Source organism: Talpa occidentalis, unplaced genomic scaffold (assembly GCF_014898055.3).
Source record: "Talpa occidentalis isolate TD23 unplaced genomic scaffold, MPIMG_talOcc4v2.1 talOcc4.5, whole genome shotgun sequence".
In the NCBI taxonomy this organism is placed as follows: Eukaryota; Metazoa; Chordata; class Mammalia; order Eulipotyphla; family Talpidae; genus Talpa; species Talpa occidentalis.
Genome location: NW_023604861.1, coordinates 74,361,959 through 74,385,235, shown reverse-complemented (window position 1 = coordinate 74,385,235; position 23,277 = coordinate 74,361,959). Strand labels below are relative to the sequence as shown.

Genomic DNA, 23,277 nt, shown 5'->3' with positions numbered 1-23,277 from the left:
ACAAGTCACAAGGATATTATAATAATCTGAGCAAGCAATGAAGTGGCTTAAACTGGAGGAGTAGTAGAGATGGTAAGTGGTCAAATGCTGGAAATATTTTGAAGTTACTACAACAGGATTTCCTGATATAAGGGGATACAAAATGAAAAAGAGAAATAAGATTACAAAGATTTGGCAAAAACAAATGGAAAAATGTAGTTGCCATTTACTGACAACTCCATGGTGGGAAGGGAATGGTGGAAAAACAGGTTTTGGAATGAAGGTAAATTTTTAAGCATACTAAATGTGAGATGCCTATAGATACCAAGTGGAGATATTAAAATGGCAGGTGGATATAGATTTGGAATTCAGGTAAAAGATGAGACCTGAGGATACAAATTATGTAGTCAAGAACATATGGTGTTAAGGATGGTTCAATATCCGAAAATTAATCAATGCAATCCAACACATCAACAAAAAGAAATATAAAAAACATATGATAATATCAATAGATGCTGAGAAAGCTTTTGACAAAGTACAATACCCTTTATGATAAAGGCCCTTGAAATTCTTGGGATACAAGGAACACACCTTAACATCATAAAGGCCATATATGACAAGCCCAAAGCCAGTATCATTCTCAATGGCGAAAAACTGACAGCATTTCCATGAAGATCTGGAACAAGACAAGGATGTCCACTCTCACCACTGCTTTTCAATATAATACTGGAAGTCCAAGCCAGAGCAATAAGACAAGAGAAAGACATACAAGGAATTTAAATAGGGAAGGAAGAAGTTAAACTATCACTATTTGCAGATGATATGATAATATACATAGAGAACCCCAAAAACTCCACAGAAAAACTAATGAAACTAATCAATCAGTTTAGTAAAGTAGCAGGATACAAAATCAACACACAAAAATCAGTAGACTTCCTATACACAAACAATAAATCTGAAGAAGAAATCAAGAAAACTACCCCTTTTATTAATGAAACAAAAAAAAAAATCAAATACTTGGGAATAAACCTAACAAAAGAGGTAAAGGACCTATACAAAGAAAACTGTAAAACACTGTTAAAAGAAATAGAATAAGACACAAAGAAATGGAAAGACATCCCCTGCTCATGGATTGAAAGAATTAACATTATAAAAATGGCCATCCTACCAAAAGCAATTTACAGATTCAATGCTATTCCAATAAAAATTTCAAGGGCCTCCCTGGTGGCGCAAGGGGTTAAGCACCACACTATGAAGCAAGCTGCAGCCTCTGCAGCATGAGTTCGATCCCCGGCCAGCCAGGGAGCAACACATATGGCGCAGCAGACCTCTCTTGACTCACCTGCTGCTCCCCTTAGCAGTGTATTTCAGTCAGTCTGCCTGTTCTGTTCCCTACTCTGTCTCTGGTGACTCCTCTCACCCTCCACATCTCTGGCCTGTACCCAGCTCTTGCATGCATAAATAAATAAAAATAAATCTTTTTAAAAAATAAAAATAAATAAAAATTTCAATGACATTCTTCAAAGAAATAGAATGTTTATTGATGAAATTCAGATGGAATCAACAAAAACCCCAAATACCCAAAGCTCTCCTGGAAAAAAAAAAAAAAAAAGAAGGGAATGGAGGCATCACATGCCCAGATTTCAAACTATACTACAAAGCCATAATAATCAAAACTGCATGGTATTGGAACAAGAACAGATACATGGACCAATGGAACCAAATAGAAAATCCAGAAATAAACCCACAGATTCATGGTCAACTAATATTTGACAAAGGAGCAAAGAATATGCCCTGGAGCAAAGAAAGTTTGTTCAATAAGTGGCGCTGAGAAAACTGGGTCACTAGATGCAAAAGAATGAAGCTTGACTACTACCTCATACCATGCACAAAAAACAACTCAAAATGGATTAAAGAACTAGACATAAGACCTGAAACCATGAAATATATAGAAGGAAATATAGGCGAAACACTACATGACATGCACCTCAAAGACATCTTTACAGACACATCACCCAAAGCAGTGATAGTGAAGGCAAAGATCAACAGCTGGGACTACATCAAATTAAAGACAATAACCAAAAGAGACAATAACCAGCAAAAGAGACAATAACCAAAACAAAGAGAAATGTCACTGACTGCGAGAAAATTTTTGCACACAACACTAACGATAAAGGACTGATCACAAAAATCTACAAAGAGCTAATGAGACTCAAAAAATAATAATAATAATAATCAAGTCAAAAAATGGGCAGAAGAGCTAAAAAGAAACTTCTCCAAAGAGGAAATGCAAATGGCCAACAGGCATATGAAAAAATGTTCAACATCACTTGTAATCAGGGAAATGCAAATCAAAACTACCATGAGATACCATCTTACACCAGTGAGAATGGCACATATTAAAAAACTAGCAACAACAAATGTTGGCAAGGATGTGGAGAAAAAGGAACTCTCCTGCGCTGCTGGTGGAAGTGCCAACTGGTCCAGCCACTATGGAAAGCTGTGTGAAGAATTCCTCAACCTACTAAAGATAGAGTTTCCATATGATCCAGCAATTCCATTCCTAGGTATTTACTCAAAGGACACAGAAACTTTAATTCAAGGGCACCTGCACCCCTATATTTATAGCAGTACTATTTACAATAGCTAAGCTATGGAAACAACCCAAATGCCCAAAAATAGATGACTGGGGCCTCCCCCGTGGCGCAGCGGTTGAGTGCTGGGTTGCGAAGCTCCCGCAGCCTCTGCAGCGCCGGTTCGATCCCTGGCTGCTTCCCGGCCACCGGAGGAGGGTCCCACATGGCGCGCAGACCTCTCCTGCCACCCGCTGCTCCCCTCAGCAGTGTACTTCGGTCCTTCTGCCTGCTCTGCTCCCCGCTCTGGCTCTGGTGAATTCTCTCACCCTTCTGCTCTTCTGACTGTATCCAGTGCTTGTATAAACAAAACAAACAAATAAATAAATAAATAAAACATGCCTCTATAAAAAAAAAATAGATGACTGGATCAAGAAGATGTGGTATATATACACAATGGAATATTACTCAGCAATCAGAAAGATAAACTCATGCAATTGGAGCAACATGGATGGAGCTGGAAGGGATCATGTTCAGCAAAATAAGCCAGAAAGAAAAAGAAAAATACTGGATGGTCTCACTCATAGCAGGAATTTAGAAAACTTAAATAAGAGACCAGGAAAAAGACTAATTGCAATAAAGTAAAAATCAAAATCAACAAGCAACTATAGACCAGAGACACGCTACAGTTGGGGGTGGGGGGAGGAGAAGAGGGATTAGGGTCAGAAAAAGGGGGTGGAAATTTTGTGGGGAATATAACCAAAATGAAAATGCATACACTATGCAAAAATAAAAATGATGTAAGAATTATATAAAATAAAATAATTTATTAAAAATAAATAAATAAAAGAACATATGGTGTTGTCAGCTACCAGAATGAATGAGATCATCAAAGAAATGAGTATAGATTAGGAGACCCAAGGTCTAAATCCTGAGGTACTCCAATATTTAGAGGTAGGGATACGAGGAAAACTTAGCAAGATGACTGAAAAGTAGGGGTAAATGATACCTCGTGGAAACTAGGGGAGTATGCTGTCCTGGGAGTTAAGGGGGGAAAAGATTTTCAAGCAGAAGGAAGTGTTCAACTGTTATCACAAGTCAAGTACAACAAGGACTGAGAACTGTTCACTGAATAGCAGTGTAATGATCACTGTCATTTTGGTGGGGCCAAAAACTGGCTGGAGTGTATTAAGACAGAATAGGGACAGCACTGTGGACAACTCTTTCACGAGTATGTAAAACATGGTTGCAGAAAATTAGTTTTGTTTCTAGTCAAGCACAAGGGATTGATTTTCACCTTTATCTCCTTTTCCCTCAAAATCAGCCATGGTGACAATAAACAAATGAGAAGCATTAAACAAGGACACAGCATGAGAGAGAAGGCAACAAAGAATGAGACTTTAGGAACTCAAAAAGTGTTAACTGAGCCTCCCTGGTGGCCTAGGGTTTAAGTTTCAGCACTACCACTGCAAAGGCCCATCACTATTGCCTGAGACCATCTGAGTTCCATCCAGGCCAGGAAGCTAACCCATGTGGCACAGCAAACCTCTCCAGTTTCACCTGCTGCTCCCCTTAGCAGTGTATTTTAGTAGATCTGCCTGTTCTACTCCCTACTCCAATCCTCTTACCCCCTCCCCCATACCTCTGGTTGCACCCCAGTTCTTTGCAAAAATAAATGAAATCTTTATTTTTTTATTTTTTTTTTAAAGTACTTTATTTTTTTTAAGATTTATTTATTTATTTATACAAGCACTGGGTACAGTCAGAAGCGCGGGAGGGTGAGAGAATTCACCAGAGCCAGAGCGGGGAGCAGAGCAGGCAGAAAGACCGAAGTACACTGCTGAGGGAGCAGCGGGTGGCAGGAGAGGTCTGCGCGCCATGCGGGACCCTCCTCCGGTGGCCGGGGAGCAGCCAGGAATCGAACCGGCGCTGCAGAGGCTGCGGGCAGCTTCGCAAACCAGCGCTCAACAGCTGCGCTACCAGGGAGGCCCTAAATGAAATCTTTAAAAAAAAAAAGCGAGGGGCCTCCCTGGTGGCGATGGTGGTTGAGCGCAGTGCTGTGGAACTGTCGAATCCCCGCCGGCCTCAGAACAACTCACATGGCGAGCAGACCTCTCCTGTCTCGCCCGCTGCTCCCCTCAACAGTGTATTTTGTCAGTCTGACTGTTCTGTACCCCGCTCTGTTTCTGGTGAATCCTCTCGCCCTCCGATGCATTTGGCCTGTACCCCGGCTCTTGTATAAATAAATCTTTAAAAAAAAAAAAAAGTGATAACTGACTTAGCAGAAAAGAGGAAATAACATCTAAGACAGGGTTTTTAATGGCATCAATTAAAACTGTTTATTGTAGAACCTTTGAAAGGGCCAGCACTTAAAAACATTAACCACCATTTTTTTCTTAAAGATTTATTTATTTATACATACAAGAACTGGGGTATAGGCCAGAGGTGTGGGGAAGGGGGCTGGGGTGGGCGTATTCACCAAAGACAGAGTAGAGAGCACAACAGGCAGATTGACTGAAATACACTGCAAAGGGGAGGCGTGGATGAGACAGGAGAGGTCTGCTGTGCCATGGGGGTCACCAAACTAGCAGGCCGGGGATGGAATTCATGCTGCAGTGGCTGGCGATAGCTAGATAGTGCTGGGTCTTTAACTCCTGGGCCACCAGGGAGGCCCCTTAAGCACCATTCTTTGTAGCCAATTACAATAAACAGAAAGTAGGCAAATGAAAAAAGCAAGGCAATGTTATGCCAGGAAAACTAGAAAGTTATAAAGAAATGGACAATAGGAAGGAAAGACAAAATTTATATGATTTTGCATTACAATAATGCAAACATTCTCACTGACTTAATTGTTAAATATATATTAGTAAGATGGGGTAAGGAGAACTGTGGGATAGCAGTGTAAGGCAAATTCTTCATGGGGAAGAGGAGTGAATTATTGCTAAAATTGGTTGTCAATAAATCATAAAATTGGTTTATGATTATTATTTAGAAATCAGTAGCTAAAAATGTGGTTGCTTCTGGAGATTACTATTTCCTATGTTTGCTACAATTTGATTTTTAAAAACCATGTGGTTGTACTAGCTATAGAACTTTCAGTTAGCAGTTTAGTCTTGTGGATCAAGATATGCAGAAATCGTTGCTGCTGAAGATGTGAAGGAAAAAACCCCTCATATCTTGCGGGTGCAAGTATAAACTCAGCCAGCCATCTGGAAACAATCCAGCATTAGTTAATTGAAATTAGACATATTCACCCATTCCACTCTAAGACATATATAATAAAGACAAACTACAAACAAAAGGCAGGTGCATAGGAAGACATGTACAAGTTTATAAAAATGGGAACAATCTAAGTTATAGCATGTGAATAATAGAATAATATGTACAAATCAGAAGCACGTTATATAAAGGAACATGAGTAAGTCTTAAAAACCTACTATTTTATGATTAGAAGTAAAATTAGATCTACACCACAGTATCATTTATATAAAATTGAAAAAACATACAAAAATATTATTACATAGTATTTTAAAGAAATAATCCTAAATTTCAAAGATGGCTTGGAAGGACAAACATTAAATAAAGTGGTGAAGGAGGAATACAGATTCAGGCAGAAGATGAAAACTTGGGAAAATAAAGCAGAATAAAAGTGTAGTCTTTCTAGATCAATGATATTGGTGTCATTGGCCTCCCCTGGTGGCGCAGCGGTTGAGCGCTGGGCTGCAAAGCTGCCCAAAGCCTCTGCAGCGCCGGTTAGATCCCCGGCTGCTGGCGAGGGTCCCACATGGCGTGCAGACCTCTCCTGCCGCACCCGCTGCTCCCCTCAGCAGTGTATTTCGTCAGTCTGCCTGTTCTATTCCCCGCTCTGGCTCTGGTGAATTCTCTCACCCTCCTGCGCTTCTGACTGTACCCAGTGCTTGTGTAAATAAATAAATAAATCTTTAAAAAAAAACAAAAAACTTAGATTAAATATTATTTCTTTAAATATGAAGAACTATTCTTAGGGCATATTACATAGTAAGTACCCCACAGGATTTGTGTTAGCTAATTTTAAAAGAAACAATTCATTCTTCCAAATAAGATAAGTAAAAAATGACCTAATATCAAAAAACACTTCAAAATAATGGGAAAAAAATTTCTTTTGTTGAATAAATATCCCATTGTATTTTTATAATTTGACTGTTCTGGTACTAAGCAAATTAATTTAAAATTAAATTTTGGGCAAAGTTATAAGTGAATTCATTTAAATTTTTATTTTTTTTATTTTTTTATTTTTTTTTATATAGAGGCATGCTTTATTTATTTATTTGTTTGTTTGTTTTGTTTATACATGCACTGGATACAGTCAGAAGCGCGGGAGGGTGAGAGAATTCACCAGAGCCAGAGCTGGGAGCAGAGCAGGCAGAAGGACCGAAGTACACTGCTGAGGGGAGCAGTGGGCGGCAGGAGAGGTCTGCGCGCCATGTGGGACCCTCCTCCGGTGGCCGGGGAGCAGCCGGGGATCGAACCGGCGCCGCAGAGGCCGCGGGCAAATTCGCAACCCAGCGCTCAACCGCTGCGCCACCTGGGAGGCCCTCATTTAAATTTTTAAATTAAGTATGGGTGTATCTGAAATTCTAGACTAATATAAATATTTTGAAACATTTTTAGAGGATGTAAGACGTTTAAATATACATGGAAGAATTTACAAAGCATATAGTTGCCATTACATAATTTTGACTGTGATATAACATATATATAGTGTGCATGAGTACATTTTTCAAAAAGCATTCTCATATGCGGCAGATATAATAGCTGTTCCTAGAGCTATCAATGAGGAAACTGAAACAATGTGAGTTAATTCTTAAGTAAGTATATAGTGGTATCCAGATTAGAACTAGGTCTCCCAAAACCCAGTTTTGTAGATAGAAGTTTAATACTTTTCTTTAAATCACATGAAAGTAACGCAGATATACTAGTTTATAGCAGTTTAATATATACAATATGAAAAAGGACTTTTTAAAGTAATTTCAATCCTGCAAAAAGAGTATAGTTTATCTTAAAAAAGTCAATCAAGCTTAATATATTTTTATTTGTCCAACAAAAGTAACTTCACAATTTATTAAAATTAAAAATGTAACTGCATTCAATTTTTTGGTTTTTTCCCCCATTAAGAAAGCACAAGATAAAGGACAGCTGTATTCAAGTAAATGTGTAATTATGATTAACTGACAGACTAAAACATGAAAATTCAGAGTTCTCTTACTCTGAATAAGAGTTCTTTTTCTTTCTAAATTGAGCTGTTTAAGATGTTTTCTTATTGTAACTTGTCATTCATTTTTAATTGAAAATTTAATTGGTTCCAGTTAGTAATTTGCATAAAGTAGCACTTTCTCAAATATGTTCCTAAAAATAACAATATTGGAGTCTTAACATTACACTTAATGTCATTTAAAAAATTATACTAAAACTGTCATAAGAAAGGTTACAAAATTTCTCTGTTTTAGTCCTAAATCCCTTTTGCAGAACTTTGATAGCAAAGGAATTTTCAAATACAAATAGTAGCCAGATGATATATATTACAATATAGCATACCAACCAAAAAATAAACACTCTAAGAAAAGTGAAATTGTTATTCATTGTGTCCTTTAATTTTTCCCTATACATCTTCAGTAGTAGTCACAAATTCTATCTTAAAAGACTCACCTTTCAAACCTAGTGTGGACATAAGATTTCACTCCCATTTCTTCCAATTTAGACCAATTTAGAAGTCTCAATACTAAATTTAATAATTTGCTTTATCAAGAATTTGTTTCAAGAACAAAATTCACACAAATGATTCTCTAACAAATCAAAGCAGAACCTCTAACTGTAGAACACAAGTGGAAAATAAAACATAAGAAAACATTACTTCAACTTGAAGACTACGCCTAGGAAAAACAGGCATAAGACAAATAAACTTTACTATCTTTTTTTTCTGCACGAGGTCGTTTGTATTTTAAATGTTACGTATTTTACTGCCATTTTAAAAATGTTCCCAAGAAGCCTTTAGTAAAGTTTGTCTATGTGAGTATATATACTTTTTATATATACTGGTGAACATAAATTATGTTAAGAATGATAAAAATACTTAAAGTCCTTATCAAATAATTCCAAGTTTCAGGGGCCTCCCTGGTGGCACAAGGGGTTAAGTCTTAGCACTATGAAGCTATCTGCAGTCACTGCAGCAAGAGTTCCATCCCTGACCAGGAAGCTACCTTCAGGCACAGCAGACCTCTCCTGTCTGACCTGCTGCTCCCCTCAGCAGTGTATTTCAGTCAATCTGCCTGTTCTGTTTCCCACTGTCTCTGGTGAATCCCCTCACCCGCCCTCCACCTCCACCCTGCAACCCTGGCCTGTACCCCAGTTCTTGTGTGCATAAACAAATCAATCTTAAAAAAAAATTCCAAGTTTCAACAATACTTGTAAATGCTTTTTTAAAGAACTATATTCTTGATAGTATTATTTTGTAGTTTGATCATAGCAAGTATACAGATGTTTCAATTTTATGGGCAAATATCTATTCAGTGTACTGAAATTTAACAGCATTTAATGTCATTAAACAAAAAACAAGTCAAATAGCATCATCATATTCTAAATGGCAAGTGAGCATTTTATTTAGTTTCAGTAGTAAAAACTAAATCTAAAAGAAAAAAATTGTGAGTCCAATGAAACACATTTTCAATATTTAAAGAATAGCCTGAATATGTAATTTAAAAAGTAATTATACTAGGCAGAGCAGAGAATATTTGAGAAGACTGAAAATCATTACTGCTAGAACTAATTATATCATTAAGTACAAACACAAATGGCTTGTGTCTTGGTTGGAGCAAAAGGAAGCAAATCTTTCATATATTTTGATTCATTCAAGATGAAAACTAGTTATATTGCAAAGGGATAAAAAGTTATAAGACCCTCAGAAGAAATGGAAATAATCTGTAAGAAAGATAAATTTTAGTTTTTTTAGTAGCAAAGAGAACGATTAGGGCTGACCAGTCTGGAACTATCTCCCTTACAATGCTTCCAGTGACATTTTCAGGATACATTTTAAAAATACAATAATAGGTAACAGTATCAATTGTTGGTGGGTAAAAGTATATTACTGGCTAAAGCAAATCCAACACTAGACATAACATAGATCAGAAAACTTTTATTATTCAGTTTAATTAAGTTGTAAAAAAATCAGCTTTTTTGCCTGTTCTCATATGTTATCACTCAATTTCTGAGGATTCCAAGTCAATTAACATAGAATTAAAAAAAATTAATGATCCCTACTGTAGCAAACTGTGTATTCTATGGTTTATCAATCTTAGTCTTTCAATAAACACAGGGCTTTAAATAAGATGAAAATGATAGCAGTCTCCATAATCTTAAAATTGAGGTGATACAAACATACTTATGGTCCAATAACTTGTAAAATGTAACCAGGTCACTAGACCAACATACTAGCATATAACTTTAATAATTTCTAGCAGCAAAACACCTGGAATAGCCAATAACAAATGTTTTCATTGGATTTAGATTAATTTCTTTGTAACAAGTAATTTTAAAAAGTACTCTAAAGAACTGTTCAACTGCAGGCAAACATAAAAGATATCAGAGATCTTGTTTATCTCCACTTTTCCCAGTGGAATCAGATGCAACTGGAACCTTATTAATTTCGACAAAAACAGATTCAAAGGCAGCTTCCTGTTCATCCAAAGAATCAGTAGCTGTGGCTCCTTTATTTAGTGTTGTGTTGGTAAAAGGTTGTTGTTGCTTGGAAACTTTACTGGATTCCATTGCTTTTCTACCTCTTCTTTTACCAAGAATTTTGACATAATTAGCAGGTATAAGTCCTGTTGTTTGACCATCAAGACTAGCCAGAAGCCAACCACGCACTTTGGGTTGCTGCTCTGATGGAAGAAAAGACAGCCTTTTAATTATAACATACTTTAGAGGTTCAACAGAATACTGATAATATTAAAATTATTACGTAAAATATTAAGCAAATTTTGTGTTACACCTACATAGTAACGTATATAAACAACCTGTGCTGAGGTCCTTTAATAATACTTGACAATTTCTAAATATTCATGTTGGAGTTTCTGTAGTATACACTTCACATGAAAAGAGAAAGCAATACCAGTCTCAGCAAACAAAGACTAACAGGAATGCTTAGATGACACTACATAATTTCTTTGTTACATTTAGTGCTTGCCTCAAGTTTTTGTGTAGGGATTAACAGATTTTGAAATTCAAGTATTTTGAGTTTGGAAGAGATAATATAAATGAACTATTTCCTTATCTCAGTGAAATATTATCCTAAAAACTCCTCTGGGCAACCTCCCCTACTCCCCCAGATCTGGAAGGTCTTTAAATTGACATGAAAGAGAAATCCCAGTAACTATCTTAGAGTTAACTAATAATGACCAACATCCTTTGTTGCAGTTTTTAATACTACAATAACACATTCTAAAAATTCAGATAATTCTGATTTAATTTCATTACCTTTGAGAGCTAAGTTTAGCATATCACCAGCACGGAAAGATATTTCTTCTTCAGATACGGCAGTAAAATCATATTCTGCTCTAGCAACTACATGGTCATCCTCACCACTTGCCCAGTTGGTATTGTCTATAAACCAAGTGAAGAATTAAGATTATTAAAATTTACAAAAGGAAAATATATTTATTTCAGTGACTACTGGTTGCTAGCTGCATAAATTTATTTACCATGAATAAAGCACTAACACAAAGGAAGTTTATAACTAACAGTGTAAAATGAACAATATTTTCACTGGGATATCTATTATGAACTTTTTTTCCCAAACTCCAAATTCTAGTTCCTTTAAGCCAGAGGTTGGCAATTTTTTTCTGTAATAAGATTGTAAATATTTTAGGCTTTGCATGTCATGTGGCAAAATTAAACATTGTATAGTTATTTTATAAGGAGAAAAAAATTTCCATAATTTTTTTTACAAAATTCAAAATATAACAATTCAGTTATGTGTGGTTGTATCCTAATAAAAGTTTACTAAAAGACACTGATATTTGAAATGCATATAATTTTCTCATCATAAATAGTATTCTTTTTATTTTCCCGATTACTGAAAAATATAAAAACCATTCTTAGCTTATGGACTGTACAAAAACAGGATCAAGTCAGATTGGGTCTATAGGCCAGTTTGCAGACTCTAGCTCCAAGCAGCTAAGAACTTCTTTTTTTTTTTTTTTTTGTATTTGTATTTTTTTAAAGATTTATTTATTTATTTATACAAGCACTGGGTACAGTCAGAAGCACGGGAGGGTGAGAGAATTCACCAGAGCCAGAGCGGGGAGCAGGCAGAAGGACCGAAGTACACTGCTGAGGGGAGCAGCGGGAGGCAGGAGAGGTCTGCATGCTATGTGGGACCCTCCTCCGGTGGCCGAGGAGCAGCCGGGGATCGAACCGGCGTTGCAGAGGCCGCCGGCAGCCTCGCAACCCAGCGCTCAACCGCTGCGCCACCGGGGAGGCCCAAGAACTTCTTTTTACAGTTCTTGATCTTACTATAGCACATGACACCCACCATGCATCATCCTTCTTCCCCTTCTTGAAACTTCTCTCTCCACCTCCACTTCTATAATATAGGAATAACATGGTTCTACTTCTGTTCTTTCTGATTTCCATCCTATTCCCTCTCCTTTTCTTTCCTCCATATTAATAACATCCACGTATTTCAACTATCACTTCTATGTGAACAACTCTTAATGTTTCCCTCTTTCTTAAAATCTTATCCTCTCTTTTAAAGTGCTTTTCAAAACTTTCTCAAGTTCTACTTGAATGTTGCACTGGCACACCACATTCATTATATCCCTAACCAAATAACTGATAATTGCTCACAAACCAACTGTTCCATGCGATTTCTCTGTTATTTATTTTAGTGATTTTATCTTCAACTAAATATCCAGAATGTGGCTACATTTCAGTATCTTTGTCACTGTAACTCAGAGCCAAGCCACGATCATCTCTCATTTGCATTACTGTAATGGGGCTCTTGACTCTCTGAATTGGGTGCATCTATGCTGACTACCTAAAACCACTCTTAGCAAAAAAGTTTTCTCCTAAACCTTTGAAGTCTGACTATAACTGAGACTCTCAGAAGAGGAGGGTGGGAGACTGGGAGCAAAGTCGGGAGGGGACCCATTGGATTATGATAGAAGATTACAGGTACTTTGGTAGTAGGTGTGGTGTGATAACATACACTTGTATAGGTGTGAATCTATACTCCTAAAACATAGTGTTGTAAATCAATATGATCTCAATAAATACAATCAAAAATCCTTTTCCTTTTAAATCCTTAGTTAGGGCCTCCCCTGGTGGCGCAGGTGGTTGAGCGCAGTGCTGTGAAGCTGTCCGCAGCCTCTGTAGCACAGGTTCTATCACGGTTGGCTGGAGAGAAACCCGCATGGCGAGCAGATCTCTCCTGTCTCGCCTGCTGCTCCCCTCAGCAGTGTATTTTGTCAGTCTGTCTGTTCTGTTCCCCGCTCTGTCTCTAGTGAATCCTCTAACCCTCCCTCGAATCTGGCCTGTACCCCTGTTCTGTAAAAATAAATAAATCTTTAAAAAAAAAGTCCTTAGATCATATCACTCCTTTGCTCACAACTGCCATGGTTTCTCATTGCCAAATTCTTACAAATGCCTGTAAGGCTTATTATTCTTCACTCACTCTCCTGTTCCCTCATCTCCTACTTCACACACTGCTTCACTTCCACTATCCTGCTGTTCACATGACATCTCAGACACACTGCTATTTAAATACCTTTGCAATTTTACCATTCTCTATGCCTCAAGCACGTCTCTTAAATAGCTACATGGCTTACTCCCCTATCTCAGGAGGCTTTCCCTGACTATATGGAGCACTGTAACCCCAGGTTCTCCTGCTTAACTTTTTTTTACTTACTTGTTTATTGCTGTTTGCTCCCCAAGGTAGTCACAAGGGAAAGGATGTTTTATTTACTGCTTAAACCTCAAACTATCTGACATGTAGCAGGCTTTCCACATTTATTAGATAAATGAATAAAACGGTACCTTCTAATAACCCAAACTTAAAGGTTTAGGGTATTTCCTTCTTTTCCTTTATACAACATAGTTAGCTAGTAACTAAGACTGTTGAATATTGTATATCTGTTGGCCTAAATAACCACTTTTGCAGTCAAAAGCAAAAGCACAATAACTGATATTCCCAAATTAAAAATGACTTATTAAGCACCTTCTACATACCAAGTGCACTGTTAGCTTTTGGGAACAAAGGTAAATATAACCTTAAATTCTTATGAATCTTACCCTCCAATTTCAACATGTTTTAACCAACCCTAACCTACACTTATACACTGCAGACCAATCTCATTAGAGCACTGTTCAAATGTGTGTCACAAGCCTACTTAAAAACAAAAACTAACAAAAACCATCCTTTCTAAATGAAGATTAAATCTTTCAATGGATCTTCCACTATGAGCCTTCAACATAATTTCTCAGCCTTATTTCTTATTATGTTTCTCTTCAACATTATAGGGTATCTGCCAAACAAATGTCATGTTACCTGCCTATGTACTTTTGTTCAAGATATTCCATCTGTTTGGTCGTCTTTTTTTTTTTTTCTTCTAATACCTACCTAACTGATGAAATGGTACCAATCTTTCAAAAACCTAACTTAGATGCAGTTTCTTTCTAGATGCCATTAGCTAATAAAGGTGAGCTTCCTTTTCTAAGTTGACAGCATTCTATACCAGCTGATGGAGTCGGGATTTAAGAGTCAAAGAGGCCTGGTTTTGCTTCAGGTTCTGCCTTATTAAAAATATGAACTTGGGGCAAATGATTCTCTGAATCTCAGTTTTGTCACTTGTAAAATGAAGATATTTCCTATGTCTTAGGGTTATAATAAGAATAAAAAAAATACACAAGCTGATTCTTGCATACAAAAAAGGATCTCCTCAACTGTCACATTCCTCATCATTCTGCTTCATCACAATTACCTATATATTTGTCTTATCTACTTCCCCATTAATAAGTTTTAGAAATACAGGGGGAGTAAGTCCATCACAGCATCAAGTTTAATACCTTATAAATAGAAGTTAGACAATATATAGCATTAATTAAGATAACAATAACCAACAAACTTGTTTTTGTTACATATTCCTTTCCCAACTCTGAAGTTCTTAAACGAAAATATAACTGGATCAAAATATTAAGATACATATATAAATATTTAAATACATTTAAAGAATACTAATTTAACAAATCTATTCTTATAATTTAAGATTGTTATATGGTCTCTGAATCTATTTGCCTACTCTTACCTGTTATTTCATCGCTGTGGGTAGACAGCAGCTTCCAGATGAGGTAAGGACCACCAAGGATAACAGCAAAGAACAAGAATATTGGCCAAGATTTTGCTGAGTTAGCTGCTCTGTCCTCAGCACCCAGGCAAGCCACAGTTCCTTCACTTTCTGCCCATAGGTCCTCATTCTCAGAGCCTCTTCTTAAACCTATCATCCACTGTAACCGCCTATAAAGATACCTTATAGTCCTAACTAATGCGAAAGCTGAAAAAACCTTTGTAAAGTGTATTTTTAATCGGGAAAAGTGATTTGCTACATCCAACACAGCCCTGAAACTGTTATAGACAGCTGAAAAGGTAGCATCCATCATCATACTGACAGAGGCAAATGCATGTACAATACTTTCAATGGACTGAAATGCACCTCTGCTGCTTTCTTCAGCTTGCTGAACAAATCTACTAGGTGGAAGATCATCTACACGGAGGCGGTTATAACCTAACCCATTATATCCATAACTATAAGGGCTATAACTTCCATAAAATGAATTTCCATAGGCACCATATCCAGAGGAAAATGTACTGTAAGCAGGTCTGAAAGTGTTCACACTGCTATTTCCTGTCTGTTGTGATGGTCTTGGAAGAATAGGTGGGGGCACTCTGGTAAGTGTTGGTTGTCCAGGTCTTGTCAATAAAGTAGGACCCAAATCAGTAGATCTAAAACCAGAAAAGATTCAAAATATTAACTTAAGCATATAATAAATTCAATCCAAAGTAAACACTAACAGCCTCTATATTAGCAAGTATTATGACAGAGTCTACTGAAGATGTCTTGAGAGTGAAAAACTAATTTCTAATATGCAGAAGCTTAGAATCTTGTGTTAAGACAAAATGGATAAAATAAAATAGCTGACTGAACTCTGCTATTTTGCTTACTTATGCTGGCATTAATAGTTTCATCTTCAATCTGTGGTTTCTTTTTTAAGACACCCATTTCCCCAGGGTTAGTTACAACTAGATATCTGTCCATTCTAGCATCTAAAATGGCACTATCTTAACTATTAGTTTTTTTTAAGATTTATTTTTATTTATGCATATAAGAACTGGGGTATAGGCCAGAGGTGTGGGGGGTGAGAGGATTCACCAGAGACAGAGTGGGGAACAGAACAAGCAGACTGACTGAAATATGATGCTGAGGGGAGCAGCAGGCAAGAAAGGAGAGGTCTGCTGTGCCATTAGCTCTTTGGCAGGCCGGGGATTGAACTGGTGCTACAGAGGCTGTGGACAGCTACATAGGTTGCATCTTTTTTTTTTTTTTTTAAGATTTATTTATTTATTTATACAAGCACTGGGTACAGTCAGAAGTGCGGGAGGGTGAGAGAATTCACCAGAGCCAGAGTGGGGAACAGAACAGGCAGACTGACGAAATACACTGCTGAGGGGAGCAGCGGGCGACAGGAGAGGTCTGCGCGCCATGTGGGACCCTCGCTGGTGGCCGGGGATCGAACTGGCGCTGCAGAGGCTACGGGCAGCTTCGTAACCCAATGCTCAACCGCTGTGCCACCGGGGAGGCCCCATAGGTTGCATCTTAACCCCTTGCGCCACCGTTAGTTTTAAAATAGGTCTTAACAGTCAATAAAACAAGTCCTCCCACAATATTTCATCTTCAAGAGTGTACTGATTATTTGACGCTTTGAATTTCTATGTTTTATTTTCTTTTAAAGATTTATTTACTTATGCATACAAGAACTGGGGTACAGGCCAGAGGTGTGGGGGGGTGAGAGGATTCACCAGAGACAGAGTGGGGAACAGAACAGGCAGATTGACTGAAATACACTGCTGAGGGGAGCAGTGGGTGAGTCAGGAGAGGTCTGCTGCACCATGTGGGTAGCTCCTAGGCCAGCCAAGGATCAAACTTGTGCTGCAGTGGCTGCAGATTACTTCATAGGTTTCATCTTAAGCCCTTGTGCCACTAGGGAGGCCCCCTCTATATGTTTTAGGTGAGCTTGGTGTTCTATACCCATCTCAAAAAAAAAAAACAAAAAACAAAAAACCCCAAAAACAAATCCTAAAATTACAAAACACCATTGAGATTATGTTAAAGATTACATTGAATCTGTAATTTGAGGTAATCAACCTCTTTACAATATTGAGTTTCAACCCATGAATACAATGTATACTCCATTTAATTACATCTTTTAAATATTTTTTTCAATAATGGTTTATAAAAATAACTTTAGTATCACTAATGTTTTATAGTTTACTTTAAAAATTCCCATTATTTGATTTTTTTTTAAAGATTTATTTTTATTTATTTATACAAGAACTGGAGTACAGACCAGATGCGTGGGTGAGAGAATTCACCAGAGACAGAGCGGGGAACAAAACAGGCAGACTGACGAAACACACTGCTGAGGGGAGCAGCGGGAGAGACAGGAGAGGTCTGCCGCGCAGGAGAGGTCTGTGGGACCCTCGCTGGCCAGCTGGGATCAAACCAGCGCTGCAGAGGCTATGGACAGCTTCACAGTGCTGCGCTCAACTCCCTGCGCCACCAGGGGAGGCCCCATTATTTGATTTTTTGATGCTATTGTATATAGCGGCTTTCTAAATTTCATTTTATTGCTGTTATATGGAAATCATTAACCTTTTGTAATATGGCCTGCGAATCATTGTGGAAGTACCCCAAGTATTATTTTGGGGTTATCAATAAATTTTAGCAAGTAGGTGAATTAATACAGAATCCACAAAATAACTAGGATCTTCTGTAAATGGGAATCATACAGTAAGTATTTTATGACTGGTTCTTTCACTAGTCAGTCAGAAGGGTTACCCATGTTGTAGCATGAATGTATCAGTACTCTGTTCCTTTTTTAGTCAAGTTATACTTATCTATACATCAACTGATGGATATTCGGGTTGTTTAAACTTTTTTACCAGTTATGACTAATGCTGGTTTTGAACACCTATTTTCAATTTTTTTGTTTAGATATTTGTTTTTGTATCTCATGGATATATATATGCTAGTAGTATAAGCTAAGTCATTCACTAACTCTGTGTTTAACTATGTTAAATAACCTGGATCTGAACTGCCAGACTGTTCTCCAAAACTATTCATATGATATTTAACCAGCAACGGGGTGGGAGGTGGGGGTAAAGTTTTCCTAATTTCTCTACATTTTGCCAATATTTGTTATTTTTGATTTGTATTTCCCTGATGGCTAATGATATTAAATATGTTTTCATGCGCTTATTGACCAATTTTAGATACTTTGCCTATTAAAAAAATTAGGGGGCCTCCTTGGTGGCACAAGAGGTTAAGACTCAACCTAAGACGCAATCTGCAGCCAATGCAGCATGAGTTCGGTCCCTGGTCAGGGAGCTACCCACATGGCACAGCAGACCTCTCCTATCTGGCCCACTGCTCCCCTCAGGAGTATATTTCAGTCAATCCGCCTGTTCTGTTCCCCACTCTGTCTCTGGTGAATCCTCTCACCCCCCCACACCTCTGGCCTGTACCCTCGTTCTTGTATGCATAAATAAATCTTTTTTTTAAATTAGGCTATTTGCCTTTGATTTATGAAAATCAAAATGTCGTTTAATTTTTTTTTAAAGATTTATCTATTTATACAAGAACCGGGGTACAGGCCAGATGCACGGGAGGGTGGGAGGATTCACCAGAGACAGAGTGGGGAACAGAACAGGTAGAGTGACAAAATACACTGCTGAGGGGAGCAGCGGGCAACACAGGAGAGGTCTGCTTCGCCATGTGGGATTCTCGCCAGCCAGCAGGGATTGAACCCGTGCTGCAGGGGCTGTGGACAGCTTCACAGTGCGGTGTTCAACTGTCTGTGCCACCAGGGAGGCCCAAGTTTTTTTTTTAAAAACAAAAATTCAATTAAAGTTTGCACATTGTAGTTGGTTGTTTGTCTTCTCTTTGAAACTAGCCCAATCATATTTTTAAAATGTCCCTGAATTTTTGGAGAGTCCAATCAGTTTTCTTCTAGAATGGCCCTCATTGTGGGTTTGTATTATAAAATGTTTCACTTGTATCTATATTCTCTGTGCTTTCAGTTAAATTTAAGATTGCAACTAAAGGCTTGATTAGAATCAGGTTAACATTTTTTTAAAGATTTATTTATGCATGTACACAAGAACTGGGGTACAGGCCAGAGGTGTGGGAGCTGAAAGGATTCACCAGAGACAGAGTGGGGAACAGAACAGACAGACAGACAAACTGAAGTATACTGCTGAGGGGAGCAGCGGGAGAGTCAGGAGAGGTCTGCTGCACCATGTGGGTAGCTCCCTGGCCAGCCAGGGATAGAACTCCTGCTGCGGAGGCTGAGGACAGCTTCCCAGTGCTATGCTTAACCCCTTGCGCCACCAAGGTGGCCCAGGTTAACAATTTGACAAGAACAACTCCTCATGGGGCCTCTCTGGTGGCGCAAGGCATTATGACACAATCTATGAAGCAATCCATAGCCACTGCAGCATGAGTTTGATCCCCGGCCAGGGAGCTACCCACATGGTGCAGCAGACCTCTCCTTACTTGCCCGCTGCTCCCCACAGCAATGTATTTCAGTCAATCCGTCTGTTCTGTTCCCCACTGTCTCTGGTGAATCCTTTCACCCCCCCACATCTCAGGCCTGTACCCCAGTTCTTGTATGCATAAATAAATCTTATTAAAAAAATTAATTCATGGGTGATTTTTTTTCCTTCATATTATATCACATCATAAAAAATGGAACAAAACTTTATGCTTCCCTCAGCAGTTTATTTTAGTAGATCTGCCTGTTCTGCTTTCCACTCTATCTCTGGAGAATTCTCTCACCCCTATCCCCACACCTCTAGCCTACACCCCAGCTCTTGTATGCATAAATAAATAAGTCTTTTAAAAAATCACTTAACATCCATTAGACTACAAATACACAATTAAGAAATAGCAACACTGAGTGTCAAAGAAATGGAGAGAGACAATACCTTGCTAGTGAAAACGTAAAAAGTGGTATACAACCACTTGGGCGAGCAATTTAATAACAGTACTTCAAAATAAGCATATGCTGCTATGAAGTGATTTCCACTCTGAGTAATGCATTAGATATCATCCTCTTGGAAATGTGCACAAGGAGAAAGGCACAGAATGTTTATCACAGCAGCTTTAAATATGTAACAACTAATATCTACAATGGAACAAATAGTCACTTTCATATACCGGAATTTCCTATTGCAATTAAAATTAACTACAGCTACAAGTAGGAACAAGGTAAACCTCCAATGACAGTGGGAAAACATATTGCAAAGTGATACATACACTTTGAAGATATCTATTTAATTGAAAATATTTATTTTATACACATGTACATGTAAATGTAGACACAATATATATACACAAAATACACACACAAACCTAAGTAGTAAAGTATAAAACATTATTTGCTCAACTAAACACCAAGTAAGGGCAGTAGTTACTGGGGAAAGAATGGGAAGTTTGAACTATTTTTATAATTCTTATTTTTAAAAAATTCTGATGCAAACCTGGCAAAATGTTAGTATTTCTTTAAATTGGGAGTGAGTACACAAGTTTTTTTTGTGTTTTAACTATCAATATTTCACATTTCATTTGCAGAAGTGTGAACCTATACCCCTGAACCATATGTGGTATTGCAATCAATATTATCTCTATAAACATTAAAAAAAAATTACAAAAGGGGTCCTCTCTGGCACGCAGGGGTTTAAGCGTCAGCACTATGAAGCTATCCACAGCCACTGCAGCACCAGTTTGAGCCCCAGCCAGGGAGGTGACCCTATGGCGCAGCAGACCTCTCCTGTCTCCCCTGCTGATCCTCTCAGCAGCGTATTTTCAGTCAGTCAGCCTGTTTTGTTCCCCACTCTGTCTCTGGTGAATCTTCTGACCCCCCACACCTCTGGCCTGTACCCCAGTTCTTGTATGCATAATAAATCTTCAAGAAATAGAAAAGAACTATTTCACAATAAAAAATGGGAAATGGATTATTTTATATAAACAGATCTAAGAGCAGTTTAAAATTTTTTTAAGTCAAACCCACTCATAAACAATGTAGCAGAGTGTCATCTCAGCTTAACAGCATAATTAAAAGTTATGTATCTATCATCACTAAATTAAATAGCTACTGTATTCAGGCATTTTAGCGTTTAAAGAAAAGCTTACAACACTTTAAAACAAGCATAAATATGTTGCAGTATGTAGGGGATTTCTGTGTCAGGAAAACCTACAGTAGTAGATGATCTAACACCGAGTCTCATCATCTGAATTAGGATACCCAGATCATCCAACACAAACCCACAAGGTCGTGAAACTCATTTTTAAAAAATTCCACTTTAAACTCTTTCGAAATGTAGATCGATTTGATACTGATTAAAATGAAACAAAAACACGGCCTTATAAAAATCACACGTTTTGCACCCAGACCTTCGATAAGCCTCAGATTTAGAAATGCCACTTTAAAGTTGCTTCTCCAAGTCTTTATTCCAGAGCTTGATTTACACTGAAAAAAACAGAGAAAACCGCAAAGAGATCTTTGGGGTTTCCACCAACTTCTCCAGAGGTTGGTAAAAGATTTACGAGAGACTTTGTTCCTATCGAGCCGGGGCTGGACAAATGCCACTGTCATCTGCTGCTGACCGAAAGTCTAATACTTCAATAGAGTCAAGAAGTTCTGTCAAGGTGTCGCGCAAACACAAAGAGGCATGAAGCAGCCCCCTTTCTTCTAAGCTCTGGGATCCAAAGAGCTGGTCAAGACTTCACCGGAAAAGGACGCAAACAAGTGCTGCGAAGTCAGAAACAGCAGACAGACTACGAAATTCCCCTCCTATGCGCCTGGACTCCAACTCCAGCCCCTCAAAATTGGGGGGCACGTTGAGAGGGGGAGGGGACACCTCACCCCAACAACGGACTCAACCGCCTCCTGCAAAGTCCCGACTCCGGCCCACCAAAACCACGGCCTGAAGAATCCCACACTCACTGGAAAGCGGGGCCGGGCCCTGCCCCCGGGCCGGCCCCAGGAATTCGGCGGGTCTCCCAAGGTTTTGGGGGAGGCGGCGGCTGAGACCCCATCTCCTCCGGCTCCGCTTAGCTCCCGCTCGGCGCAGGGGCTCGGGCGGCCGGGGTACACTGGCACCTAGCGCGTCAGGCACAACGAGCAGAACGCCGAGCCTCCGCCCCGCCCACCCCTGAACTCGGGACGCGGCTTTTTTTGCTTTGCCTACTGGGACCAAAGGGCCGAAAATGCCATCAGGTGAGGGGAAACTCTGTTATTGTTGGTCCTAAAAAGAGTTTCCATTCTAAACCTGAGGGTTAGGGCTCATCGATATTTCTGTCAGCGGCTACTGTGTCCTAGACGTCGGAGTGTCTCCGAGGCTTCTCCCGGACTCGTCCAGTTGCAGCCCAGAGTATTGCCGCACTCACTCTTGCACTCTTAAACCCACGGGGGAGGGCTGTGTGTGCGTGCGTGTGTGTGTGTGTGTGTGTGTGTGTGTGTGTGTGGCGGCGGGCCAGGCATTTTTTCTGTTTCCTTACAAATAGGGAAGAGTTCGCTTAATCCTCTTGAGAGGGGCTGGTACTTTCGTTCTAAAGCTCTCGTTTCCTCGGGGAACAGAATTGCTAGACGCAATAGGTGCGTAGTCTTTAGTCTTCCCTGTCCCCTCTGAGGGCCGGAAGGGGTTAAATCTCAGGCTCCGGCTTGGTGGGAGAAGGTGAGGCAGGGGATACTGAAGTGGAGGCTTGCGAACGGGGTGCGGGAGAGGTGTGGATAGAGGGGATCGTTTCTTTCCTCCTGGATCGGCTTTGTTAGCAAGGAAGGGTGAGTGAGAAGTTTCTTGGAGCTGATCGAAGAAGGTAAGGTAAGGGTTTGCTTGGCCAAAGGAGAGATTCGAGGTTAGACGTGGGGTGAACCTTCCAGGACTCTAGTGTAGATACAGCTGAATGTATCGGCAGTTCAGTGAGGTTCTGAGCACCTGCTGTGGAAATCCACACCCCACCCTCGTCCCGGTAGAGGAATGCCACCCTGCTAGGTGGAAATGAGTTTTAAACGATCCTGGGATGTGACACTCAGTCTAGTCAGTTGGTGTTTTTTCCACATGCTCTGCTTCCCTGTTTGTTTATCCAATCGTCCGACAGGTGGAATTAAAGTATCTTTTATGAGTTTTATGTAAAACAAACATGTAAATGAAAACCAAAACTCTTTAAAAATTTTTACTGCAATAACTATTGGTTTGTAACATTCTGTTGGTTTCCTGTGTACAGCGTTAAAGTTTGACATCTCTATATGGTACATTATGATCCCCACCGAAAGTCTAATTTCTGTCTACCACCATATAACTGGCCCTTTTACCCTACTTGTTTACCACCTCTCACTCCATGACCACCATTTTATTATG

At 39.0% G+C, this 23,277-nt stretch overlaps 2 protein-coding genes across 6 annotated transcripts in view; one reads left to right on the top strand and one right to left on the bottom strand.

Moving 5' to 3' along the window:
* Positions 1-9,700: 9,700 nt before the first annotated feature.
* PEX13 (peroxisomal biogenesis factor 13) lies at positions 9,701-22,024 on the bottom strand. Its single transcript, XM_037527449.2, has 4 exons — positions 21,864-22,024; positions 14,888-15,582; positions 11,061-11,186; positions 9,701-10,465 (listed from the first exon to the last, which is right to left on the bottom strand). The coding sequence occupies exons 1-4, from the start codon at positions 21,953-21,955 to the stop codon at positions 10,167-10,169; spliced, it is 1,212 nt and encodes a 403-aa protein (XP_037383346.1). The 5' UTR covers positions 21,956-22,024; the 3' UTR covers positions 9,701-10,166.
* A 44-nt stretch (positions 22,025-22,068) lies between these two features.
* PUS10 (pseudouridine synthase 10) overlaps positions 22,069-23,277 on the top strand; it is a 70,694-nt gene continuing 69,485 nt past the window's right edge. Inside the window, exon 1 of one of the 5 annotated variants that reach the window (XM_054701580.1) lies at positions 22,069-22,136. The gene's annotated coding sequence lies outside the window, so the exon portion shown is untranslated. The other 4 variants (XM_037527445.2, XM_037527444.2, XM_037527446.2 and 1 more) reach the window with 4 other exon arrangements.